This window comes from Balaenoptera musculus, chromosome 20 (genome assembly GCF_009873245.2).
Source record: "Balaenoptera musculus isolate JJ_BM4_2016_0621 chromosome 20, mBalMus1.pri.v3, whole genome shotgun sequence".
Classification (NCBI taxonomy): domain Eukaryota; kingdom Metazoa; phylum Chordata; class Mammalia; order Artiodactyla; family Balaenopteridae; genus Balaenoptera; species Balaenoptera musculus.
The window spans coordinates 6,981,214-7,007,509 of NC_045804.1; the positions used below are offsets into that span (position 1 = coordinate 6,981,214).

General features: G+C 45.9%; 2 protein-coding genes across 2 annotated transcripts; one reads left to right on the forward strand and one right to left on the reverse strand.

Moving 5' to 3' along the window:
• Positions 1 to 5,796: 5,796 nt before the first annotated feature.
• ATP5PD (ATP synthase peripheral stalk subunit d) lies at positions 5,797 to 10,669 on the reverse strand. The gene is made up of 6 exons (XM_036836047.1): positions 10,551 to 10,669; positions 8,864 to 8,994; positions 8,484 to 8,580; positions 6,445 to 6,516; positions 6,144 to 6,206; positions 5,797 to 5,999 (listed from the first exon to the last, which is right to left on the reverse strand). The coding sequence occupies exons 2-6, from the start codon at positions 8,983 to 8,985 to the stop codon at positions 5,868 to 5,870; spliced, it is 486 nt and encodes a 161-aa protein (XP_036691942.1). The 5' UTR covers positions 8,986 to 8,994; positions 10,551 to 10,669; the 3' UTR covers positions 5,797 to 5,867.
• Positions 10,670 to 10,737: 68 nt separating this feature from the next.
• Positions 10,738 to 25,009, forward strand: KCTD2 (potassium channel tetramerization domain containing 2). Its single transcript, XM_036836046.1, has 6 exons — positions 10,738 to 11,215; positions 12,832 to 12,940; positions 15,207 to 15,298; positions 19,679 to 19,774; positions 21,881 to 22,006; positions 23,124 to 25,009. The coding sequence occupies exons 1-6, from the start codon at positions 10,877 to 10,879 to the stop codon at positions 23,151 to 23,153; spliced, it is 792 nt and encodes a 263-aa protein (XP_036691941.1). The 5' UTR covers positions 10,738 to 10,876; the 3' UTR covers positions 23,154 to 25,009.
• The last annotated feature ends 1,287 nt before the right edge of the window (positions 25,010 to 26,296 follow it).

Sequence of the window (26,296 nt, forward strand, 5' to 3'; positions counted from 1 at the left end):
ATATTAAAAAAAAAAAAAAAAAAAGAATGAATTAGAGTCAGGTGAGGGTGCAGTCAGAGAGACCCCTTAGGGAAAGATGTATGGTTCAGGGAAGAAATAAGCAAACCATGAATGGAGGCGATAGCAGGGATACCAAGAGGAAGGAAGTAAAACAGATGTTCAGGAAATGGAATCTGTGGATCTGGTTCCTAACTGCTGTGGGATGAGGGAGACAAGGAGCCCAAGATGGTGCCCAGGATTTGGGGGGACAGTGGTGCCAACCCCCCCAAGACAGATGGGGAAGGGATGATTTCAGGGCTGATTATCTCAAGTTGAAGATGCCTGCAGGATCCCCAAGTGCCTGATCCCCCCTCCCCTCCCCGCCCCGCCCAAATCTATCCATTATTTTCATTGTAGTTTCTGGTTTCTGCTTTGGTGTTTGAAAAATTCTCTCACCTGAAGCTTATATAAATATTCACCTACAATTTTTCCTGTTGTTTCTTGTGGGTTTTTTTTTTTAACATTTACATCTGTAACTGGAATTTATTTTTAAGTGTCAAGTAAGGATCTGTTCCTGTTTTACAAATAAACACTTAGATCAGTGCCTTTCCTCAATGATTCAAAATGCTACTTAGATTATTTAGTAAATACTTATATGCATATACCTTGAATAACACAGGTGGGGTGGGGGGGGGGTGTTAGGGGCGCCGAGCTTCAGCTTCAACCAACCCAGATCATGTAGTCCTGTAGTGTTTACAGTTCAAAAAATCTGCGTGAAAGTGTGAAAGTGAGCTGCAATTCAAATACTGGTTGTACAGGGGTAAACTGTACTTAATCCTAATACGGTATGGACTTTTCCTGAACATTCTGTTCTTTTCCATTGATCTAATTATTCTTTAGCTTTTTATGATACTTAATATGAGAGTATTAATTTATAACCCAATTTATTAGTTTTTTCAGTATTTTCTATTTTTCTTATCTATATCTTCTGATTTTTTCTGTAATCAAAATGTATTGTGTAATGAAATGTTTTTATATGACACAATTTAATGCCATCAGTTTGCTTTGTTTTAATATGAAATGTTCATGTTATTTTTTCTTCCAAACATTCTGTAATTACATATTTGATTTCTCATTGAGCCAAGATTTAGGAGAGAGAGTTTCAGTTTCCAAGTGGCTGCATTTCTGTATTGTTTTGTGTTATTGCAGTTTATACTGTGGCTATTAATTGTTGGTTTTATGTAATGTTTGCTCTGGGAGCAGTCGATGTATACTGCAGATTCTTTTTTTTTTTTTTAATTTGAAGCTTTCTTTATAGTCTAATGTTATCGGTTTCCAGTTATTCTGTTCGTATGACATAGAATTTAGTATATAAGCTATTAAATGAGTCTTTATTATAGTTTGCTCTAGTCTCACTTGTCTTGCAAATGTCAAAAATAGAAAGGTATGTTAAAATCTTTACAAATCATGTTTCTAGAAATAACTTTTTTGCTTTATATAGTTTATTTATTTATTTATTTATTTATTTTCGGGTGTGTTGGGTCTTCGTTTCTGTGCGAGGGCTTTCTCTAGTTGCGGTGAGCGGGGGCCACTCTTCATCGCGGTGCGCGGGCCTCTCACTGTCGCGGCCTCTCTTGTTGCTGGAGCACAGGCTCCAGACGCGCAGGCTCAGTAGTTGGGGCTCACGGGCCTAGTTGCTCCGCGGCATGTGGGATCTTCCCAGACCAGGGCTCGAACACCGTGTCCCCTGTATTGGCAGGCAGATTCTCAACCACTGCGCCACCAGGGAAGCCCGCTTTATATAGTTTTAATGTTATTTTTTTCAGTACATCAAGGTTCCAATCATTATTTTTTTCATGTGAATGGTTTCCTTTATTATTTAAGAGCTGCGTTTGACCCACGTCATGTTTTTGTCTCGAATTCTACTTTGCTAGATAGTAATATTATAAATCTACATTTTTGCCCATGCTTTAAAAATTCTTATTATGAAAAATTTCAAACATACCCAGAAACTGAGAATAGTAAATGAACCAACCTAGATCCATCAGTTATCAAGATTTTGTTGCATTCACTCCATTAATCCCTTTTATCCTTTTCTTTTTCTTAAGTATTTTTTTAAAAATCACTTATTTATGGCTGTGTTGGGTCTTCGCTGCTGCGCGCGGGCTTTGTCTAGTTGCAGTGAGCGGGGGCTACTCTTTGTTGTGGTACTTAGGCTTCTCATTTCGGTGGCTTCTCTTGCTGCGGAGCATGGGCTCTAGGCGTGCGGGCTTCAGTCGTTGTGGCTCGCGGGCTCTAGGGCGCAGGCTCAGTAGTTGTGGCGCACGGGCTTAGTTGCTCCGCGGCACGTGGGATCTTCCCGGACCAGGGCTTGAACCCATGTCCCCTGCATTGGCAGGTGGATTCTTAACCACTGCGCCACCGGGGAAGACCCTTTCTTAAGTATTTTATTTTATTATTTATTTTATTTTATTATTTTTTAAAATTTATTAATTTATTTATGGCTGCGTTGGGTCTTCGTTGCTGTGCGTGGGTTCTCATTGCGGTGGCTTCTGTTTTTGGGGAGCACGGGCTCTAGGCGTGCGGGATTCAGTAGCTGTGGCGCACGGGCTTCGTTACTCCGCGGCATGTGGGACCTTCCCAGACCAGGGCTCGAACCTGTGTCTACCGCATTGGCAGGCGGATTCTTAACCACTGCGCCACCAGGGAAGCCTTTCTTAAATGTTTTAAAGCAATCCCAGACATCACATCATTTTATCCCTACATACTTCAATAGTCATCTCTTAATTATCTTTTTACAGTTGATTGGTACAAATCAGGATCCAAATAAGGTCCAAACACCCAGGATTTGGATGCTGGGTCGCTTTTTTTTTTTTTTTTTTTTTCTGGGTCGCTTTTTAACCTAAAGCTGCCCCTCCTTCCCTCCTCCCCTGCCCCATGCCATTGACATGTTGAAAAACAAAAGGTCAGATTTCCTGTAAAATGTCCCACATTTTGGATTTATCTTCTTTGTGGTGTCATTTAACTTGTTCCTCTATCCCAGATATTTCTTCTAAATTGAAAGTTACTTTTAATGCCTTGATTTTTAAATTCAGGTTCAACTTTTTGGCAAAAATACTTTCAAATGGTGCTGTGTATTTAATATAGTATGTCAGATGGTACATAATATGGGCTTGGCATCAGGAGGTGACAGCCTCATCACTGTCAAGTGCTTCATCAAACTTTCATATAATGGTCTCATCCATGAATGATCTTTGCCTGAATAAACTACAGTTGACCCTTGAACAACTTGGGGATTAGGGTTGCTGACCCTCTGCTGTCAAATAATCTAAGTTTACAGTTGGCCCTACCCACCCACAGATTCAACCAAGCTTGGTTCAACCCACCTTGTATGGTGTAGTTCTGTAGTATGTACTTATTGAAAAAAATCCACATATAAACGGACCCATGCAGTTCAAACTCGTGTTGTTCAAGGGTCAACTGTATTTCATTAGGGATTACAAAATAGTGCTTTTTCCAATGTTGCTTTCTTTCCACATAGTTTGTAAAGAACTTTCTATCATTAACTAGGTCTATTAGTTTATCCCGAAATACCATTGTTTAAATTAAAGCAGGATAAATGCGTATTTTTTTTCCTTCAATGCCAGTTTTTAGAATAAGGAGTTGGAACCCTTGATATAGCCAATGTACCCTTCTTTAACTTTTTTTTTGGCCATGCCTCTGCTTGTGGGATCTTAGTTCCCCCACCAGGGACTGAACCCAGCCCAGCAGTGAAAGCACCGAGTCCTAACCACTGGACCACCAGGGAATTATCTTTTTTTTTTAAGGATGGACAGCTTGTGGTTGGATGTTAGCTGACCCAGTTTGAATTTTTGTCTTCTAATAGGGCACTTTACTGATCCGTAATCATCCTATGTATGTTTGGTTCTGTATTTATGCTTATGTTTTTGCTGATTTCTTTAATTTTTGCCATATAGGATGTACTTTTCTCTCTTGTGATTTGAAAAGCATAATCCGATTTTACTAGTGATTATTTTTAATGTAAAATCAATGCATGCTCAATGCAGAAACTTCAAATGATTCAGGATATAAAACTTAAAAGTGCCCCAATCCTTCCTAAATGCCTTGGACTGAGAGCACGTTGGCAGTTTTTCACTGTTGTTTCTTCCTGAGTCTTCCAGAGGCTCTCCCTCAAGTGCTGGGGACCCCTGCCTTTATGTTACGACACTTTCATAGGACTCATATTGGTTCTTCCCTTGAACACACGTTCTAACCACACTCCAAAAGCAAAGTCAGTGGCTTTTTCTAAGACTCCCATGTTTTCACTTGTCTGAATCCCTGGATCTTCAGCTGGATGGCTGGGTGCCAGTTCAATGTTTCACAGGCTGGGGGGAGGGAGCGAATGGTACTCGTTTTGTGCATTGAAGTCCTTCTGGCAGAACTACTGCTGAACATCAGATTATGTTACGACTAAAGCAGCTCTAAGTGGAACATGCCTTGCCCCTCAATTACAGTTTACCTTCGGCCTAGCCCCTGCCCTACAAATTAGGGGTGATGGTGCCCCAGGCTTCCTCTGCTTATGTCCTTTAAGACTACATTACTTTCTTGAGCGTTATCAGCAACTGTTGATCTTCTCCAGTAAATTCTGGAATCTCTGGCGGAAGTGTCACAAAATTGTTGGCCTGTGCACATTACCCTTCCCCTGGTAGGTTTTTTTTTTTTTTGGTCTTCATTGCTGTGCATGGGCTTTCTCTAGTTATGGCAAGTGGGGGCTACTCTTTGTTGTGGTGTGCAGGCAGTGGCTTCCCTTGTTGCAGAGCACGGGCTCTAGGCGTGTGGGCTCAGTAGTTATGGCTCGCGGGCTCTAGAGCGCAGGCTCAGTAGTTGTAGCGCATGGGCTTTGTTGCTCCGCGGCATGTGGGATCTTCCCGGACCAGGGCTCAAACCCGTGTCCCCTGCATTGGCAGGTGGATTTCTAACCACTGCACCATCAGGGAAGCCCCTCAGTAGGTTTGTCCTATAGGATTTAAGCCATATCAAGCCAGATGCCTTTGCTTAGATCACTTTCTTACCAAGAAACTTCCCAGGTTATCTCATTTAATTCTCATTACAATCGTGATGTTTGTAAATGAGAAAAGGGAAGTCCCGAGATGGTAAACGATTCGTCTAGAACCAGCAACTAAATGGCCAAGGGCAGGCATAAGCAATAGGCATACCAGGTCCTCTGACTTCAAAGGCAATAGAACTTTTCCCACCACCTCATCTTACTTTAAACCACCTACACTTCCTGGCATTGCTCAGGAGTCCTGCTAACTACAATCAATACTAGGATTTTTTTTAATGAAACGATGGAATTAAAATAATTTCCTGTGTTCATATACAAAGCTATAACAGGTTTTAACTTTGTGACAAAATTTCTTTTTATACCACATTTATACTGAAGAGCTGAAGCACAGGAAAGTAGATCCCTGCTGCTACTCACCCTGCTGTTACATCTGCATGTGACTTACTGATGGACACGTAGAAGGAAGCACTCCCTAGGAATCAGTGGTTTGAAAGCAAAGAGAAAGTTCAAGGCAATCAGTAGATAATGATTCCTCTTTACCATATTCCAGTGAAACACACTGTCATCGACCCTACTGTTATTTGTTAAGATTTCAGCAGCCCTGGGGGCTCAGTAATTGGCTCCTACACGCCCTCACCATTAGGCAACAGCACACACCTATGGGCATACCTTTCCATTTAAACAAAAACTCCGCTCCCAGTAAGGTAACTCCAGAGTTTAACTATCTCAACCGCAAAGGAGCAGACACACACAGCACTACATAATTATTTTTAATGTCCAGAGTTTATAATTCAAGGGCCAGAGCTTTCTCCCAGACTCAAGTTTATAATTGCTCAATTGGCTGGTGAGGCCAGTAAGGATACTTCTTCTTATCTAATTTGGTGTCTGGGAAGACTTCATTCAAGTCCTCAACGGTCATCTGATCAAATGGAATTATGTTCTTCATCTTCTCCAGCTAGAAAAAAGACGGGAACTGTGTTAAGATAAATAGGGCTGCAGAGATGCAAAAAAGAATCCAAGGCAGGTTACCCCCACTAGGTGAAAGATGTGTGGCCGTGAAAGAGAGGAAATATAGGCAAAGGCCAAGGCTCATCCTTACCTCTTTCTCGTATTCCTCAATCCTGGTCTTAGAGAGAGACAGAAACTCAGCACAAATTTTCACCTTTTAAGAGAAGGGAGAAATTCTGTTTACAGAAATGTAATCATACAGTATGTACTCCTTTGCTGGTTTCTTTCACTCACATAATTATTTTGAGGTTCATCCATGTTATTGCGTTTATTAATAGTTCATTCCTTTTTATCGATCCTTTAAAGTCACTCCACCTTAACCTTACTAGGAAGAAACAGAACTGTCAGGAATTAAGAGAATTTTAGAATAAATAAGAGCCTCAAATACTTACATCTTTTTTTTCTTCAGCATCCACCTGGGCAGTATATTTATCCTCTGGCACAGGAACCTTCAGGGCGTTAAACTACAAAACAGTGACAGTGAGTTGTCGTTAATATAACCAAGAGCCCCCAAAAAGGGCTCAAAGCTGCTAATCATAATAGAGCATATAAAAACACATTCTCCATTCGGGGAGGAAACCAGCATGCATCTAGGGCGTCGTAGTGGAAAGAGTACTAGACTACCAATGGAAGCTCGAGGTTCTTCTCTGCCCCGTCACTAACTAACTGGAGACCTTGGACAATTCTTTATTACAGTGAGCTTCAGTTTCTTCACTTGATAAAGAGAGTTGGACTTGATGACCTCAAAGAACCCTGCAGTTCTAAAGAAATTCTGATTTTTTTTTTTTAAGAATTCTGCATTTTATTGCACTCAAATAACACTGAACAGAAGACGTTTACATTATTTCTAGAAAATCCATTGATGTTGCCCAGCTTGGCATATACTTGTAAAAGACAAGGCTCGTTCATTGAGATATTTGGAATTGGAAAGTATTTGAAGTTGACCACAGCATAATGAATCCTCAATGTCCAGAGATCTAGAGATGATTATATACAAAAATCCAGCAAAATTTACTTTACACATTTATCAGTTCTATGTCACTCCTAAGTTTCCCTAAAAAAATATGGCTTTATAAAAAGTAGTGTTCTAGGACTTCCCTGGTGGCGCAGTGGTTAAGAATCCACCTGCCAATGCAGGGGACATGGGTTCGATCCCTGGTCCGGAAAGATCCCACATGCCACGGAGCAACTAAGCCGGTGCACAACTAATGAGCCTGCGCTCTAGAGCCCATGAGCCACAACTACTGAGCCCGCATGCCACAACTACTAAAGCCTCCACGCCTAGAGCCCTTGCTCCGCCAACAAGAGAAGCCACCGCAATGAGAAGCCCGCACGCTGCAACAAAGAGTAGCCCCCACTTGCCGCAACTAGAGAAAGCCCGCGTGCAGCAGCAGAGACCCAACGCAGCCAAAAAAAAAAAAAAAAAAAAAGTAGTGTTCTGTAATTCACAATACAAAGTAAGAGCTTTATTAGATTTTGAGTAGCAACTCTGTATTACCCAGATCACAGCTTTAGAAAATTATTGTTTTTTTACTAATGAATTACTTTGGGTTTCACTACACTATGGTTCAGCATTACTTACTACAGTGTAACAATGCTCTCTAATGATAAATATATAAAATCTCTTTGATTTTAATCTTTTTTAAAAAATTTATTTATTATTTTTTTTTTTTTTTGGCTGCACCACACGGCATGCAGGATCTTACTTCCCTGACCAGGGATTGAACCTGTGTCCCCTGCAGTGGAAGTACAAAGTCTGAACCACTGGACCTCCAGGGAAGTCCCCTGATTTCTCTTTTAAAAGAAACCGTAGTGGACTGGCGTAAATCATGTTTGCATAATGGAGATGGAGGAGATGGTCTCCTTCGAAGACAGCTTAGTGTTGCGGCCCCAGCACTTAGCACTGCACCTGGTACAGAGTGGGCCCTCAATAAGCAACCGCCGAATCAACAAACAAACTTTGGATGTTGAAATTTAACATCAGAAGAGGATAGGTGAGCAAGAGATCACAGCTACAAGGGACAGTAAAAAAGACAGCAGAGAAAAGAGGAAAACAGTAAAAGGGTAGAAAAAAAATGTTACGTTTGTTCTAAAAGGAGACAGGTGGGGAGCTAAGAAGGAACTCAGAGTTGGGCAGAAACGTCCAACTCGAGAGCCCTCTGGCTCCCAGGTTAAGGCTCTGCCATACTGTTTCCTTGGATAAGAAACCTGCTGCATGAAGAGACCCTGAAGTCTCTGCACCTATTTACCATTTAAATCTATCATCACAAGACCTTTGGCCACACCCATCTCTCCTGAGCCTCCTTTGGATTCTGGGTGTTAATTCCACCCCTCTTTCCTCCCTGTCATCCTGCACGTGTAATTGTCCACCGTCCTGCTCCCCAAGTAGGACGTGTTACAAGACCAGAGCTTTAGCTGCCTGAGGTCTCACCTTCTTCTCGAAGTCATCCACCAAGCCAGCCTTTGCCACACTGGCCTTGTAGTAAGCCCAGTCGATGGCAGGTGGCTTCTCAGGCAGAGCGGCCAACCTGATCACGTAGAAAAGCAAAAGTTAAGATTGTTCCATGAGCAACAAAAAATTCACACAGCAATTTCCCTGTTCCTTATTCCTATGGCCTGGGGCTACCATCACACTCTTCCCTTGGAGGGAGATCAAAGGAATGCCAAAAAATTACTTGCATTTGGAAAATGCATGGATTTCTTTATACTTTCTGCCGGAAGAACATCAAAACTTCATGTGCAATTCCAAAGCACATTTTGTTTCCACATTAAGTGACAGGTTAAGACACTCCCTCTCAGCAAGGTACTGACCTGGAGGTGAGGATCTCATTCCAGGATTTCAGGGAGTTAGCAACAGCCTTCTGGTTGCGGGGTATGATCTCCCCAAAAGCTACCCAGTCAATGGCTTTTAGAGCAAGTTTCCGTCCAGCCATCTAGAGATCCTAGAAAATAAAACTGGTCAGATCAAAACAGGGCTCTTGGAGAGAATCGTCTGAAGGGCATCTTAGAAATATTCAAGTATTTAAGAAATAGATCCGCATCATATGAGTGGGTATATCTGTCAACTAAAGTAATTAGGATCACTAAATCAGAAGAGGAGGACAATTTACCTTTTCAAATTCAAGGTGTGCAACCTGGCATATAAATATATTCTCTCCCCGCTAGATGGTCCTCCCTCTATTACTCAACTCCTAACTTATCAAAGCCCCGTTCTCTAGTGTTTGCACTCCATGTACCTTTGGAAATACTGCTAATGCAGTAGTCATGCATTACATAAAATAATTTAAATGCATTTCCACTCAGTTTGCGTTTTATTCACTGATTCTCCAGTGCACAGAACCTGACACATACCCCCATTTCAACAAGGCTTAGTTAAATAGGGCAGATTCTCGACCAAACTTTCCTCATCTGAAAAATGGGGATAATAGCCCTGCTTACCTAAGAAGGCTGTTAAAAATATCAGATGTTAATTGTGCACATCAATTTGCTCTACAATCTTATACAAACTTAAGGGGCTCTCTACCCCCTCCCTGTTAGATTAGTAATACACCTGCACCTTCCTATTCATGTCTGATGATCCCTTGCAGTGTTAGCACATACCCTGAGTATACTAGCAATACGCTTAAAAGAGGTATTCAATACGTGTGTGAATGTGAGAGAAGATGGAAAGTGATTACAGCCATTCTTTTTTTAAACCAGGATAGAATATGGGAAAATAGTCAACTTAAACTAAATAAGATCAATGTCAAACATTAGGAAAAAAACTGAAATGTCAAAGGTCTTTGCAAGCTATGGGGTGGATCACAAGGAAGACGAAAGAAATCTTCCCCAGGATCTCAAGACACTTGTCCAACACCTGCCGCTTCCTTTCACTCTCAGGATAGCTTATGTCTCCTGGAGTGTAAGTGAGGGGCAGGTGACCTTTAAATACACCAGAGAAATAAGTGCCCTTACAGAGACTTTTCCAAGCACAGAAGATAGGCTTCATAAATGGATTGTTGTCTTTTATTTACTGCTGAATCCCCAGCGCCTAGAACAGATGTTGCACACAGGAGGTGCTCAGTGAATATTTGCTGAATCGGTAAATGAACCCTGCACTTGAGAAGCTCTGAAAGCTCCACAAGCTCGAATGCTGAAACCTTCAGCCTGCTGGGTGTCACTCAGCAAGCTAAAACTATCTCCCGGCAACGTTTCCGCAGCCTCCAAACCGGACTACTGAACTCGGCCAGGCTGGGGTCGGGCTGGACGAGACAAGGTTAGTGGAAGCGCCTAAGTCAGAGGCGGCGGGGTCACAGACCGGCCCCTGCGACCTCCCGCTCGGGGGAGGGGAAAGGAAGGGAGCACGGAGCAGCAGCTACAGCCGGGACACTCTGCCAGCGGGGCAACCGCAGGGCCCGGCGTCCTCGGTAGGGGCGCGACAAGGGTCGGGCCGAGGTTTGCAGGCGGCAGAGCAGAGGAACCCGCTGGGGTCGGACCCAAAGCCCCAAACCCCACTCACCTTCACCGACCCCGGAGGCCCACAGTCCACAGCACCAAGGAACGGAAGTAGGTCACCGGAAAGCCTCCCCTCAGCCAGCCCCAAAGCCAAGGGGGCGGGCCCTATTTATCAGATCAGCCAATGGCGATGGGAGCTGGTTCCGGAAGTCCCGTCCCCGAAGGCGGGCGCCTAGCCTCTACTGCCAGGGTCCCCGGGAGCTGGTTGGGGGCGCTCCCGTCCCTCTCCGCCGGCCCCTCCCCCGCCGATGGGCCGGCCCGGCTCTCCCTGCCAAGAGATGGGCCGGCCCGGCGGCGCGCGGGCAGCGGCGGCGGCGGCGGCGGCCCAAGATGGCGGAGCTGCAACTGGACCCGGCGATGGCGGGGCTGGGAGGGGGTGGTGGGAGTGGGCTGGGCGACGGGGGCGGCCCGGGTCGCGGGCCCCCCAGCCCTCGCCCTGCTGGCCCCACGCCCCGCGGGCACGGCCGCCAGCCCACCGCCGCAGCGCAGCCGCTGGAGCCGGGTCCCGGACCTCCCGAGCGGGCAGGGGGCGGTGGCGCCGCCCGCTGGGTCCGGCTGAACGTGGGCGGCACCTACTTCGTGACCACCAGGCAGACCCTAGGCCGGGAGCCCAAGTCTTTTCTCTGCCGCCTCTGCTGCCAGGAGGACCCGGAGCTGGACTCGGACAAGGTGTGCCCCGCCCTCGGGCGCGCCCCCGGCCTTCGGACCCCCTCGTTCCTCCTAGGCTTGTCCCCCGATTCCTGCAACACGCTTCTCACTGGCGGGCACCTCGGGCCGGGACCCCCTCCTCCTCCTCTTTCCCCGCCAGGCTAACCCCCGGGGCTATTCTCCCCCATCCTCAGGCGCACGCGGGCTTTCTCTCTGACGCCACCCTTCGTTCTCAGCGGCTCCTTCCCCATACTGTGCCCACCTTCACCCACGAGAACCCACTCCACACCCCTTCTCCGTATTCCTCTCTGCACCTCTCATCCCAGCCCCTCAGGTCTGCATGCGTTTTCCCCGGGCTCCTCGTCAGCCCCTCACCGCCTGTGCCAGATGCATCCAGAACTGGGTCAGGGTGAGCTAAGGCATCTTTGTAGCTTTCTCAGACTTCCTCTCGGACCCCTCTGCCAAGTTGGGTGAAAGCCTGGGTCTGATGATGGCTTCGACAGCTGCAGGAAGTGCTTCTCATGATATCACACTTCTTTCCTGTGGTCCTGGTCCCTGAGCTCCTATCTGGTAACTGTCATTGTTTTAGGTCGATATTTGAGATCAGATACGTTCCTTGGAAAGAGGTTGTCATTTGCCAGTGCAAACCTAAGCTGACCCGTTAAGACCAGAGAAAATGAAACCCAAAGAGTGCTGTTGGGCAAGATGCATGGCTGCTAAGCAGAGAGTTGAGAGGTGACAAGACGCCTAACCCGTTTTCAGTTTGAGCTGTTGTCTGAGTTGTTTTTTTAACTTTACACGTTCATCTTTTAGTTTCCGACTTAAAAGCATTGATCATTGCTTACAGCGCCTTATATCCCATAGAGCACTTAGCTGTTACCTTGCAACAGAGCTAGGGTTGGGTAAACATTGGTTGATTTCATTTATTCATTTCCTGCCTCTCCTGTAATAAATCTCAGATTGAAGGAAACCTGTCCTGCCCTAACTTTAAAGAGTTTCCAAAACCTTGCTTATTCTAAAGGAATTATTTGATCTACCCTAAATTTTCCTTGTTGCAGTAGAAGCCAGTTTCTTCTTGTTCCCTTTACTGTAAAGATGAGTAGGATTAAAACTGCTCAGAGCCAAGTCCTGGCTGTGCCAAGCTTCCTGTGGGCACAGATCTGGAGTGTGTGAGTTACAGCTGCCAATGCAGACTCCCACTGTTGTTGGCCCTGAGCTCTGGAGCATTGCCAACTGAACAGAGGTTTTCTTAGAATTAGGAATGTGATTCAGGGACAATAGAGAAGTCAGAGTGTCCATCTCAAGCAAAAATTTAGATCATGCAACTATGGCATTTTCTTCCTCCGTTTCTTTACAACAAGTATCCCAAAGGAAGAATGTTGGTAATTGTGTCAGAGTAAAAATTTTAGAAGTTCAAGTTAACGCCTAGATGATGAATATGACTGTACATCTGTAACACCCTCCCTGAAATGATCTTGAAGTACAAGATACATTAAAGCTAGGCTTCTTGCCAATAGCTTGTGATAAATATCTAGCAAAACTTGCCCTCTCACTCATGAATTGTGACAGAGAGGTGGAAACCCTGCCCTGACTTAATCTGAAAGCTCCACAATGATACCCTTATGTTTGGTTGGCAGGACGAGACAGGGGCCTATCTGATTGACAGGGACCCTACCTACTTTGGTCCTATCCTGAACTACCTCCGCCATGGGAAGCTCATCATTACGAAGGAGTTGGCAGAAGAAGGTAAGAACGATGTTTGCATTGGGCGTTTTCAAAGTTCAGGTCAAATCTTTAAAGCTGTTTCACAGATTTGAACATTTTTTTTCCACAGATTTTATTTTATTTTATTTTATTTTTTTCTGGCCACGCCATGCGGCATGTGGGATCTTAGTTCCCCAACCAGAGATTGAACCCGTGCCCCCTGAATTGGGAGCGAGAAGTCTTAACCACTGGACCACCAGGGAAGTCCTGAGATTTGAATTTTGAGGTTTTCATCAGGCTCATGTGCAGTAGATAGTGTAGGAAAGCTTTACGAAAATAAATAGGGAGCCTCCAATTACCTAGTCTCGTCTGAGAGGGTCTTGAAGGAACCCCTTTCGGTTCGCTTCAGCCTCCTTCGGGAGAAGGAAGCTACGTAGCTCAGCTTTGGAGATAGCTTTGGAGTTTTTTCTGAACCTGCAGAATTGTCAGGACCCCTTTTTACATTTACTTATTACTAGCAGTGAATGTCCACAGCCTGAAGCAACAAATCTCTGACATTTAGCTATTCATACTTTCAATTTTAGTTTGAACTTGCAGCTGTAAAAAAAAATAATAATAAAGGCTTGGCCTCATTTCTTTTAAGACTGGTCTCATGCTTCCTTGTAAATTTTTGCATCTGACCTAATTCATTCTCCAGCCCGTTGTCAGGTGCATCGTTATTTGACTCATCTTTTTGGTTTGTAGAGCATTTGGACTGTAAGTGGGTCTAGAAATCTTTCTAAAAGGCTGTCTTGGGGGTGGGATAGGGAGGGTGGGAGGGAGACGGAAGAAGGAGGAGATATGGGGATATATGTATATGTATAGCTGATTCACTGTGTTATAAGGCAGAAACTAACACACCATTGTAAAGCAATTATACTCCAATAAAGATGTTAAAAAATAAAAAAAAATAAAAAATAAAAGGCTCTCTTGGTCTCACTGAGGCATTCAGTTGAAGGCTGGGGCCTGTCCCTAGAGCCAGGGCACCCTGACCTGGGAGCTTTAGCTCTGCGTGAGAAAGCTGTAATGGCCGTGCTAATTAATGAAGTGGCTGCAGAACACTGCTGTTAAAACCAGTCAAAAGAGGAATCACTCTCCCTTTTTTTTTTTTTAAATGCCCCCTCCCTTTTTTTTTTCCTTAACATTTCAAATGCATACAAAGTAATGGGAATAGTGCAGTAAATTCCACCCACCATCCAGCGTCAGCAATTACCAACTCATGGGTACTCTTGTTTCTTGAAAAGAGGAATCTGAAGCATCTTTTCTAATGCCTTAAAAAAATTCATTTTGAAATAATTTCAAATGTAGAGAAAAGGGCAAGAATAGTACAAAGAACTCCGTTTACCCAGATTCACCAATTTTTAACATTTTTTGGTCATATTTGCGTTACAATTCATTCTCTGTTTCCTCCTCCCCGCTCTTTTTCCTCTCCCTCTTCTAGTTTTTATTTCAGAACTATTTGAGACTAGGTTACAGACTTCACCCCTTAATGCTGCAGTGTGTATTTCTCAAGAACAGGACATTCTCTCACATAACCACAATACAGTTATCAAATTCAGGAAACTTAATATTGATAAACACCTTAACTATAGCTTATATTCTAATTTTATCAGTTGTTCCATTAATGGTATTCATAGCAAATTTTTTTCCTGGTGCAGGATCACACATCCCATTTAGTTATCCTGTCTCAGGCCTTTGATTTGGTTTAGCATGGGATTCTTTTTTTTGGATTGAACCCAGGGCCATGGCAGTGAAAGCTCCGAGTCCTAACCACTGGACCGCCAGGGAAGTCCTATGCATGGGATTCTTTCAATGACTGCCTTTTATATTGTTCAAATAATAAGCATCTTGTTAAATTTGGTCCACATAAATTTACACACACATGCACACAGACCTTTGGTCATTTTTAGGACAAACTGTGTAGAAATTGCAAGCTCAAGAGTTGTCCAATGGGACTAGTTCCAGGAACTAAGTGACATATGGTAAAGGTGTCCTGCAGCTAACGGGCAGGTGCAGGGAGAGCAGGGGAAGGTGCCAGGTGGGAAACTGCAGGGGTGAAACGGAGTAAACAGAGCACTGTTGACTCACTGCCGTTGGGGAAAAGGTCACGGGTGCACACCAAACAGCAAAGAAACATTTGCCAGGCTGAAGGAGATAGACTAGACTTGCATTTGAAAGATGGAGTTCTTAGCAAGCTCATGAACTCCAGCCTCTTCCTGCCGTTTTCTGGGGAATTGACACACATCTAACTACAGTTTGGTCCTTCTAGGTGTGCTGGAGGAAGCGGAGTTTTACAACATTGCGTCTCTCGTGCGACTGGTTAAGGAAAGGATACGGGACAACGAGAACAGAACTTCACAGGTAATGGGTTTTGAACTCTTAAGGGGAAAATACCCCAAGTGGCTCTCTTTGTCCATGTGTCTGGGTGTGATTTGAAACGGATGATGTGCTGCTTGGCCAGAGCCCTGCCTTTCCCCATAGAGCCGGAGGTCGCTGTGCGGAACACTGTCCGTCTGCCAGACAGACAGCGTGTACTCTGCCAGACTTGTTCAGAACAAGGAAACAGAGGGGAAGAAATCACAAAGAAGACAAAACAGCCCCGTGTCCCCTTAGAAGAGCAGGAGGTTGTGGCTGCTCTCCATTTGGCAGTGGGAGAAGCCACTGCACTTGAGGTTCAAAGCCTGTTCTTTCCGGCAGAGTATCTGTCTCCCTTCTTGTCCACGTGGAGGCCAAACAAGGTCTTGCTTCCTTCCGCCTGTTGGCTTCTGTTTATTAGGACCGGCCTTCAGCCTGTTACCATGTCACATCCAGCTCCTGACAGCCTCTTGAAACCAGTCATGGTGTAGACTTTGCAAGTGGTTTGTGAATCATGCTTCTAAGAAAATAATATCAAGCTTCTCCTTTTATTATGAAGTCTGAATTTTTATGTTAACTTAGTAGATATGGTAACAAAAATTAAACAGAATTTGCCACATAGTTTGAGAACGGAAGGCAGTGAGGCACTCTCACCTCATTTCATGTCGCATCATCCATCATGTGTCTTAAGTAAGTGGCCACAATAGCTTCTGTTAGGCCCTGGGGACCCCAACTGATAGGAGAAGGTCCCCGCCTTCAAGAAGCTTAAAGTCTAGCAAGAAACACAGACACTTCCTTTCATGTATTTAGGCTCTATTTTAAGAGAGTTTAGCTGCAGTAACGGGGCAGAGTTGGACTCCAGCATGACTTGCCTCTTACCCCATCAGATACTGGTGGTGGTCGCTTTCTTGAGATCTAATCTATTGCAATATAGAATTTTCCTTGAAATAAGAAGGCAGTATGTTCCTTTTCAAAAGTAAAAAAATAGTTCCTTGCTCTTTCTTTGTTAGACTTCATATATCAAAATTTTTCTGGCTCTAAATGGAATTATCTGGAGGAATAGCGGACACCTATGATAAAAAATGAACTCTTTTATACATTTTATCTCCAGCACTTTGCAAAGGTGGAAAGAAGGGCTTATTCATTTAGTTCTCTTACATCTGCCCAATGGCTGAAAGGCTCCTTTTTAATGTTCAAAGATGAACTTGTAGTTGGTTTGCAGATTACCATATGAAATATGATCTAGTGTCACCAATCTTTCTGCCATCTCATAGTATATTTACATGGCATCTTTCACTATTATAGATACTTAATAGATCAGACATTCTGAGAATATTGCCTCATCCTCAGTTTTCCACATTCCAAAAAAACCCCTTTGATTGCTTAATATAAATATTGATGGTACCATAGAGTATGTCATTTGAAACCATTCGAATCATGGCCCCTGAACACTCTCAGTTCTTTGCCATTAGCAAATTCCTTGAGAGCATCGTTAGATGCTCATCTGTTTGATGACAGCAGTTAATTAGTTCTCTAGATTCTGAGGCTTGTGGATTTATACCCAGTTGGAAGCTTTTTTATTCTAGGAATGTCAAGACCCTTTTGATGTTAATTGATCTTTCCATCTGTCCTCTTTATTTAGTGGAACTCTGGGCAATGGATTTGATGTTGTTCAATGACGTCCCCTTTTGCATTTGTCCCACGTGGCTCTAAGGCTGAGCGTGGATTTCCGTGGCTGTCCCTTCAAACACGTTATCTCCTTTAACTTGTCTGCATTGAAAGGAGACACACATGGCAGGCAATAGGGCGAAGCCCAAGATGTGGGGGACCTACTCTGCCTTTTCTCAGTGACATCACATCCCTTTTAGTGGCTGCCACCATTCTATTACTATGCTGTCCCTGGTACTATTTTTTGCTAGGTGATTAATCTTGGTGCATTTGAGAGCACCAATGGTTTACTTTGGAAGAGAAGAATAAAAAAAGAGGCAGTACAGATATCTTAAATACCTGGGACTTTGACAGCTGTGACCACTATCAGGTCTTTTGGATGCTCTACATCTTATAAAACATCTGGTTGTTTCCGAAATGCACGGCTAGAGTAATTGAAATTGTCGGAAGATTTGTCCTATATTTTACATGGAAGAAAATTTTTTTTATCTTAGCACTTTGTTTAATGGTAGCTGTACCTCATGTAGAAGGACAAAGTGTACAAGAAAGATTGTAGTGTTGTCAGGCCGACCTGGGCTCAAGTCCCAGCCCTACCTCCAATCCGCTTAATCGCTGTACAGCTCGGGCAAGATACTGCGCTGCGAACACCAGTGTCCCACGTGTAGAAGGAAGCCAACGCCTGCCTTCCAGGACTGCAGTGAAGACTAGAAGAGAAGGGTGTAACACTTGGGGCTTGTAGCGCTCGGTGATCAGTAGCTGCTTTTATTTATCCAGTATTCCCCAAGTTGTTCTAAAACTAATTTTCCAGGTAGCTGAAGCCAGCTTGTCCTTTTGAAAAAGTGTTAAGTTTTCATCATTCTTAAGGAAACAGTCCATATTTCCTTAAAATCCGATTGAACATAACTGACCCCTCTCTCCATGACCAGGAGTCATTGTTATGAACCTGGCTTGCTGTTTGTGCCTTATGCCCTCTGGGATGGGCAGTGAGTGTGCAGCTTTGCACCCAACACGGAATGGTCCCAGATTGCTAAATGCCGAGTCCTCCTGTGCGCCTGTAATTGTCCTTCTGGGAACTGGAACTTCCATCTGGCAAGCTTGCCTCCCTGCAGCCACCCTGGCTCTCTCGTGACTGGGCGTCTCGTCCCCCTTGGGCCAGATCACAAGTGTCAGTGAAGTGTAGGGGCCTTAGTGCTACGGCTCTGGGGCATCCATTTCCGTTGCTCTGCCTTTAGGCTTTAGGTTCTAACTTATGTTCTAGAGAGTTGAGTCTGGCCAGCAAATGGCCTTTCTCTTAATCTTTGACACCAACTGGGTGACCAACAGTTCAATCCTGTCCTTACCCTGACCACCCAGAGTCAGCGTCAGACTCCACGGGTCTCAGACACCAGTCGTAAGTCTGGGTCGCCAGCCGCCTGCACTCTGTCTGGCTTGGCGACAAATTCGGGGGCTCCCACAATGCCCCCTTCACGTTCAGTAATTTACTAGACTATCTCGTGGAACTCAGGAAATGCTCTACTTACTATAGTTTATTATGAAGGATACAAATGAACAGCCAGATGAAGAGATCCATGGGGTGAAGTCCTAAAGGGTCCTGAGCACAGGAGCCTCTGTCCCCGTGTAGTCAGCACGCGCCACCCCCCAACTGCGCAACACACGGGTGTGTTTGCCAACCTGGAAGCTCCCTGAACCCCATCGCTTAGGGGTTTTTCAGGATGTTCCATTTGGTAGGGAAGATTGATTATATCATTGGCCTTTGGTAATTGAACTCAATCTCTAGTCCCTCCCCCTTCCCCCAGGGTCACAGGATGGGGCTGAAAGTTCTAATCCTCTAACTCTCTCAGTCTTTCTGGTGACCAGCTCATTAGCATACAAAAGACACTCCCCCTGTTTGTTTGTTTGTTTGTTTGTCTTGGCTGCCACGCGGATCTTTGTTGCAACATAAGGGATCTTTTAGTTGCGGCATGCGGACTCTTAGTTGCGGCATGCACGTGGGATCTAGTTCCCCGACCAGAGATTGAACCCGGGCCCCCTACATTGGGAGCGAGAGGTCTTACCCACTGGACCACGAGGGAAGTCCCCAAAAGACACTTCTGTCACTCAGGAGTTTCCAAAGGTTTTAGGAGGTATGTGCCAGGAACCAGGAACAAAGACCAAATATTTGTTTTTTATTATACGCATATCTATAACAGGAATGTTACCATGTAACACTGAAGCACTTCCAAGTAGCTTCAGCAGAGGGTAGAATAGCTTGAACATGTGTATGTTATGGGGTCCCTATTTAATGTATTATTCCCATATATAAGGTATCATTCTGAATAAACCAAGATATGGTCTGCATTTTCAGCATGTATGTCAGCTATAGTGACTGAAGAAGAAAATGTGGCTTTCTTGTCCAGAGCAGTTTTACTCTTATTTTCTACTTTGGGAAATAGATGAAGTCTTCAGTTTATCAGCATGGTCACTCACATAATTCATCCCTCCAGAGTTCAGGATTATTTTATTTTATTCATGTTCTTCGACCCCTTATTTTCTTTCTTGGGTAAGTTTTTATTGAAAAACTACAGTGCTGCTTGCAAAGGGGATAGTGGGTGGCCGCCAAGAAAAAAATTCCAAGCAAACTCCTTTCCAGTCTTTATTTTTTGGAGAGCCTCACCGAGGCAGCTGCAAACTGCTGTGCCCTTGAAACCGGTCCTCAGAGTCTGTGTGTGGTTGTCACAGGGCCCCGTGAAGCACGTGTACAGAGTCCTGCAGTGCCAAGAAGAGGAGCTTACGCAGATGGTGTCCACTATGTCTGACGGTTGGAAATTCGAACAGGTAATGTTTCTTACGTGGGAGCAGCCCTGTATCTCAGCCTCGGAGCCAGTCACCGTCTGTAGCCAGTTAATCACCCTGGGAGTCGGGTGGGGGCCAGGTGTGATCCTGTTCCAAAACGGAGAAGGAGCCACTCCGCGTGGATTCTTTGCGTGGTAGGACGTGATGAGTTGGGGAGAACTGAGGATAGGCTTGTGTCTCCCAGCTTCATATCCAGAGTTTCCTCGTGGTTCTCCCCAGAGAGAGCCAGCCAGCTTGTTTAGGCTTGCAAGTGCCTCTCTGGGCTTTTTTCCCTCAGAGGGATTCCTTTCAAAAGTGCTGTGTTTATAAAGCAGAAACTAACACACCATTGTAAAGCAATTATACTCCAATAAAGATGTAAAAAAAAAAAAAAAAAGTGCTTTGTTGACACATTCTAGAATAAGTAGCTAAAGAAGACTAGGGTTTAGCAACAACCCTCCCTTTGCTTATCCCAGGATCAGATCTTCATCATTCCGAGTATGTGCGCCATCCACCATGCACGGCGTAGTGAACAGCTGTGATGTGAAGGGATGAGACATCAAGGAGGGTGGCGAGGTCCTTTCCATTCACTCTGTGGGTTTCTGTTCTTTAGCTTTGTGCTTGTGACTGAGGCATCAAAACAGTGTCTGAGAGCCAGGATTTTACTGCTTTCTTCCATTAGATGGCAGAATTGTTCATCTGTTGTCTTCAAAACACAGGGAGGCTGAGCATGAATAGAGTGACTGTGTTATAAATTCAGTGATTCCTGCCTGTTTTTAGGTAGAGTTTAAGAGGTGAGCTGAGCTGTCACCATAAGCTTACCTTCTTAAATAAGAGTTACCCTATGTGTTAACAGTATTATGTTATAGATCAAACACCCAGGTGTCTCTGTCTTCAGAGCCAATACTGGATGATTCCTCACACTTAGCTTCCACTGCAGAATCAGTGCTACCTGCATGTGTCAGCCTAGTTCTTGTTCAGGTGTTCTTGTTCAAAATGTCACCATACTTCCACTCCAGAAGTATTTTTTCCCTGCTATAAAGTTTCAAAGACGAAGGATATTATAACAACTTTTTTTTTTTAATATAAATTTATTTATTTATTTTTGGCTGTGTTGGGTCTTCGTTGCTGCACCCGGGCTTTCTTTAGTTTCGGCGAGCGGGGGCTACTCTTCATTGTGGCTCGCAGGCTCTAGAGCGCAGGCTCAGTAGTTGTGGCGCACGGGCTTAGCTGCTCCGCGGCACGTGGGATCTTCCCGGACCCGGGCTCGAACCCGTGTCCGCTGCCTTGGAAGGTGGATCCTTAACCACTGTGCCACCAGGGAAGCCCCTATAACAACTTCTTAAAACTATTCTTTGTGAAACTAATGAATAATTTATCCTGTTTTTTCTCATCTTATTGATGTGCTGTGGGAGGACCAAGTCTGCTCCCTTTGACTCCATTACACGGAGGAGGAAGTTAAGGCCCAGGAAGGCTGAGGTGTCCGCAGCCCGGTCATACAGCAAGTCAGTCATGGTCTCCCGACTTGAAGCCTTGCGGACTTGCCAGGATGACCACACCCTCGGGCTCAGCTTCTCCCTCTCTGCATGTGTATTTCCTGTTTAGACTAGAGCCTGAGTTCAGTTCACCAAAAAGGTTAGAAGTTCCAGCAGCATTTGGCTTAGAGTAGCTCTCCAGTGACTCGTGTGGTGCTTTCCAGAGCCTCCCGAGCGCCAGTCTCCTGTCTAGGACTTCTGCTTAAAGGTGAGCCAGCTCCGTGTAGGTGTTTTGGCTGAAGCAAGTGTCCGTTTTCATTCACAGAAGCATTCTAGTTCCCCTCAGTGTTTGCTAGAAGGAATAATATGACCGTATCAATCCTGGCTGCTGCCTTTGGCACTGTTTCAAGTGCTTGGGTGAGGGGACAGTGGCAGAACTCACACTTTTCTTTGGGGAAGCCTGGTGAACAGCTGAGATCCAGTTATCCCCTGGGGCCTTGATAGACCCAGAGAATTCTTCATCCTTTGAGAAGCAAAACAACAAAAGTTGAGTGAGGAGGAGGGTTTGATTTGTGTGGCACTTAAATATTTTAAGATCACTATTTGTATGTTCACCATATTCTTGTTTTATCAGCTAATCAGCATCGGATCTTCCTATAACTATGGAAATGAGGATCAGGCAGAATTCCTCTGTGTTGTCTCCAGAGAATTAAATAATTCTACCAATGGCATTGTCATTGAGCCGAGCGAGAAGGCAAAGGTAAGTCGCTTCACCCCACTTTCGTCTCTGACTCTTTGCTCCCAGCCCCTGCGCAGGCCTTGCCTGAACTGTTGCTCACGGGTTCTTCCCTTTCCTTCTCAAGCCAGCTTTGCATTTCCCCTTCATTTTGGCCTTTTGACTGTTGTAATTTTTTTTTTTTTTGGCTGTGTTGGGTCTTTGTTGCTGCACGCGGGCTTTCTCTAGTCGCGGCAAGTGGGGGCTACTCTTTGTTGCAGTGTGCGGGCTTCTCATTGCGGTGGCTTCTCTTGTTGCAGAGCATGGGCTCTAGGCGCACGGGCTTCAGTAGTTGTGGCTTGCGGGCCCTAGAGCACAGGCTTAGTAGTTGTAGCGCACGGGCTTAGTTGCTCTGTGGCATGTGGGATCTTCCTGGACCAGGGAACGAACCTGTGTCCCCTGCATTGGCAGGCGGATTCTTATCCACTGCGCCACCAGGGGAGCCCCTGACTGTTGTAAATTAAATCAGGATTTTTGGAGCAGTGACAGAGGCTTTTAGTTAGGACACGTGAACCAAAATAGGGTAGTCTTTTCCCAGCCTCTGTCAAATCAATGAAAAAGAAAAGCTATGGCCATTAATTACTATAAGGTGAGAATTCTGAAACTCAAAATTGGAAAGTATTTTACCTTTATATTTTGAAACTGTTCTCTCTCTCTCTCTCTTTCTCTGCCATCTCAAGAGAAAAGGTGTTTGGTTACCTTTGTGATTCCCCCCGCCCCCTGACGCCCTGAAGTTACTTGAAAATGGTTGCACACTGTTATCTTTTTTCCTCCACTGTGCCCCCTCGTACACAGACACACATACATGCTTCTAAATCATCAGTATGTGGTGAGCCCGGACCGTGTCCTTTCTCACAGGGGAAGTGGTCCAACAGCACATAAACTTAGGCCTGACCGTGTTCAGCAAAAGTCTTTTACGACTGCAGTGCTTCAGGGCCGGTTGCCTGGCAACAGGGATTGTCGTGCTGCTCCGCGGGGTCCAGTGGAAAGCGGCTCTGGGTCTCTTTCTCTTCCCTCGGCGGTCTGGTAAGCAACCGCCGCCCCAAAGCAGTCTGCATCCAGCCTCCAAGCCTCAGCCCTCTCCCCCACCTTCCCCTTCCAGATTCTTCAGGAGAGAGGATCTCGGATGTAAAGTCCGGAGTCCTAACCGACGAGAGAGCAACCCAGCAGAGCACCTCTGTGAAGTTAAATCTTGCTCCTGTACAGTAACCGAGCTACTGCAAAGCAAAGCTGAGCCTGGCCCCCCGGTGGAGAAGTGTTCTGGTCAAAACCAAAGGAACCCCAGCCCCACCCACAGGAGCCGGAAGACAGAGGCCGCTTCCGGCTGCAGAATACCTTTTCAGTACCTGCTTCTGTTTTCTTAGCCAGTGTTATAACAAATCTTTACAAGAGCAGCTGGGCCGGGTTCCCAGCTGGAGCTGATCTAGGGCTAGGGGGAGGGGAAGAGGAAGGCCTAGGTCTTTGCACATATGCTGTGCTTCAAGGAAGCTGGAGCAAACGAAGAGGTTTTTCCCTGCGCTGTGCCATGTTTCCACCTGAGTGGGCCATGTTGGACGTTGGCAGCCGCTTTGTAACACCATCTTTCCCCGCCCATGCACCCCAAAATAATGCAGCAGATGCAAAGGGTTCTAGCTTCAGGCTGTTGAACTGAGGTTTGGATAGAGTTGCCAGAGTACCCCACATTCCTATGAACAAAGCCTCTTGGAGGAGGGGGAGGATAGGGTGTCCTTGGTTGTGGTTGGAGACTGGGGATCGCAGCTCTGGATTCGGGGCACCCAGCTACTACCATGTTCAGCTTTGCCTCGTTTGTCTCCAGCAGCCTGGATCCCCCAGATAGCTTGCTTTCTCCCCAAGAAGAGGTTTGAGGTAGGCGGCATCCTGCGCCGAATGAGACAGACAGACTGATGGGCGCTTTAGGTAGTTGGTGTAACTGCTTCTGCAGCCTTTTCTTGCCCTCCATTGGCCCATCTTCCTTCCCTGACTTTTTAAACTGGGGCTGAGGGTAAAGGGACTTTGGACCCTCGATAGCTTGGGGTGGGGAACGGCTGTTTTCTTTGAAAGTTGCCAAATGTGTTATGTTGTAGTATCCAAAAGTGGTATCATTTTTGTGATCGTCTCTTGGAAATGCCTTGACCAAAAGTGCGATATTTGTGTCTCTTCTTGGTTTCTGACCTGGGCGGCGTCAGTGAGCCCCCCCCCCATCCCCCATAGTGTGTGTGCGTTTGCTGGGCAGTCGGAGGACTCCGCCATCTCTGACCTAGCCCTCACCACCACTCCTTTCTGTGGAGCGCCAAGGCGTCGAGGATCAAATGCTGTTGGACCCAGAGGAGGAAAGTCCTCCTTTGGGCTGTGCCCTCAGAGCTCGTAACTGGACTCTCTAAGCTTTTGAGTCTCGATGAGCAGTCATGGAACGCAAAGGGGCCAGAGAATCCTGACTTTTCCTCGGGTGACTTTCTTAGGGTGGCAGATGGTCTGGAGGAGGGGGAGGTGCCCGTGGGGAATGCTCCATCCATAAAAGCCCCCTCAAGTCCAAGGCTCCTGGGCACCTTCAAAGCTGAGGTTCTCTCTGCTCCACAGCTCAGCTGCTTACTGCGTGGGTCTGGGGTCATGGTGTTTTGGAAATGACTATCGACTATGCCAAATGTCTTCTGAGCCTGTGACCTGCCCCTGCCCAGGTGGCCTAACTCTTCTCCAGGATTCGCACGTTGCCCTCACGTGTCTGTGTAGAGTAGGGTAGAAGTGTGTATCCAGGGCGTCTGCTGACACGCCGTGTCTGCGCACCAACGTGAACGTGCACGTCGGCACCTCTGAAGTCTGGCCCGAGCCCAGGATTTTTACAGTTGTAAAATGTTAGAGGAACTTCTACCTACAATAAAAACAGTCACCCCTTCAGAAAGGTGACAGATGTCCATCCTGTCATCTTTCAGGGAAAAAAAAAAAAAAAAAAAAGATTTTGAGTGAGTCAAGGAAAAGCTGCCCTCAGTAGGACAGAACTATGGGCAAGGTGCTCTTTGGCCGATTTGAATGAGAACCGTGTCAGACTGAAAGGAGGGAAAGCAGCTGCATCTGGGGCCTCGTGCCCAGTCAGATTTGCTTTCTGGGGCTCACCTGATGATCAGCCTCTGGTCCCAAGCCAGCGAGAAGGAGCGAGGAGGCGTGGGCCAGCCCCTCAGGATGCATTGTTTCTTTCATCATGCTTCTCAGAGGTCCACCGTGGAGCCTGCGAAAAGACTGCTGAGCCCCTTGCTAAGTGATCTGAGGAACTAGAGGGCTGCCTTTCACCAAGTTTCCCTCCTGGCGGCAACCCCACGACAATTTCAGTTGTTCCAATGCTCCAGGAATCCGAGAGAGATTCGTTTCTTAAGGTTTCTGGAAAAGTATTTTACCCAAGCCCTTTATGAACCTAGTTGGTGTTTCTTTCTTGAAAGCCTTCTCCCTCCGGGAGAGTAACTTCAGGCAGAGGTCTGGCCATTGGCTGGGGGTATCACATGACCAGTGACCCACGCTCTCCAGCTGCCCAGGGCTGCCACGTGGGGAGTGTCTCCCTGCTTCCTTCCCTGCCCAGGTCCGAGGCCGTGGGTGATGCAGGCCAGACCCAGGGAGCAGCCTGGCATCTCCTGAGTGACGACCCCAGAAGCCCGCTTCCATCTTCTCCTCAGAACCTGTTCCTCTTTCTTGGCAGTGAGGCAGGGCCCAACCTCCTCTAGAGTAACTTAGTTTCTGCACAATTTTAACTGATCTCAGGGGTGTCCGTGAGGTGCAGAGGAGGAAGGGACAGAGATGCTGAGGGAGTAGGGCTGAGAAGTCACCCACACCCTCCAGCATGGCCTTTGAGCCAGGCCTTAGGGACCATGCCTGTCACTTGTGGGTGCCCTTTGTTACCATTTGTGTGTTTGAATAAAGTCTGAAATGCCGTGACCCTTTTTTTCTGTCTCTGGTCAATAAAGACATGAAACAAACTTCTGAATCTTGAAACCTTTGGTGTATGTTTTCCGATACTGCGAGCTCCCGGGTTCCTGCTGTCACTCACTATTGATGATTCTCAGGCTGTCCTCAGGAGATGAATTTCACTGCACCTTTTTCTAGCAGGGCTTCTTACAAAGCCCTGATTTCTCCTGCTGCTAAAACTGCCTGAGAGGGTGTTGGGCCTTCTTCCTCCTGGCTTTCATTTTACTGCATCTGAAAGGACCCAGAGAGGGCCCAGAAACAGAAGGTGGGGACAGATGGGCTTCCCACCAGAGAGCCGGAAAGAGACAGGGGGAGGGGTATGAGGTG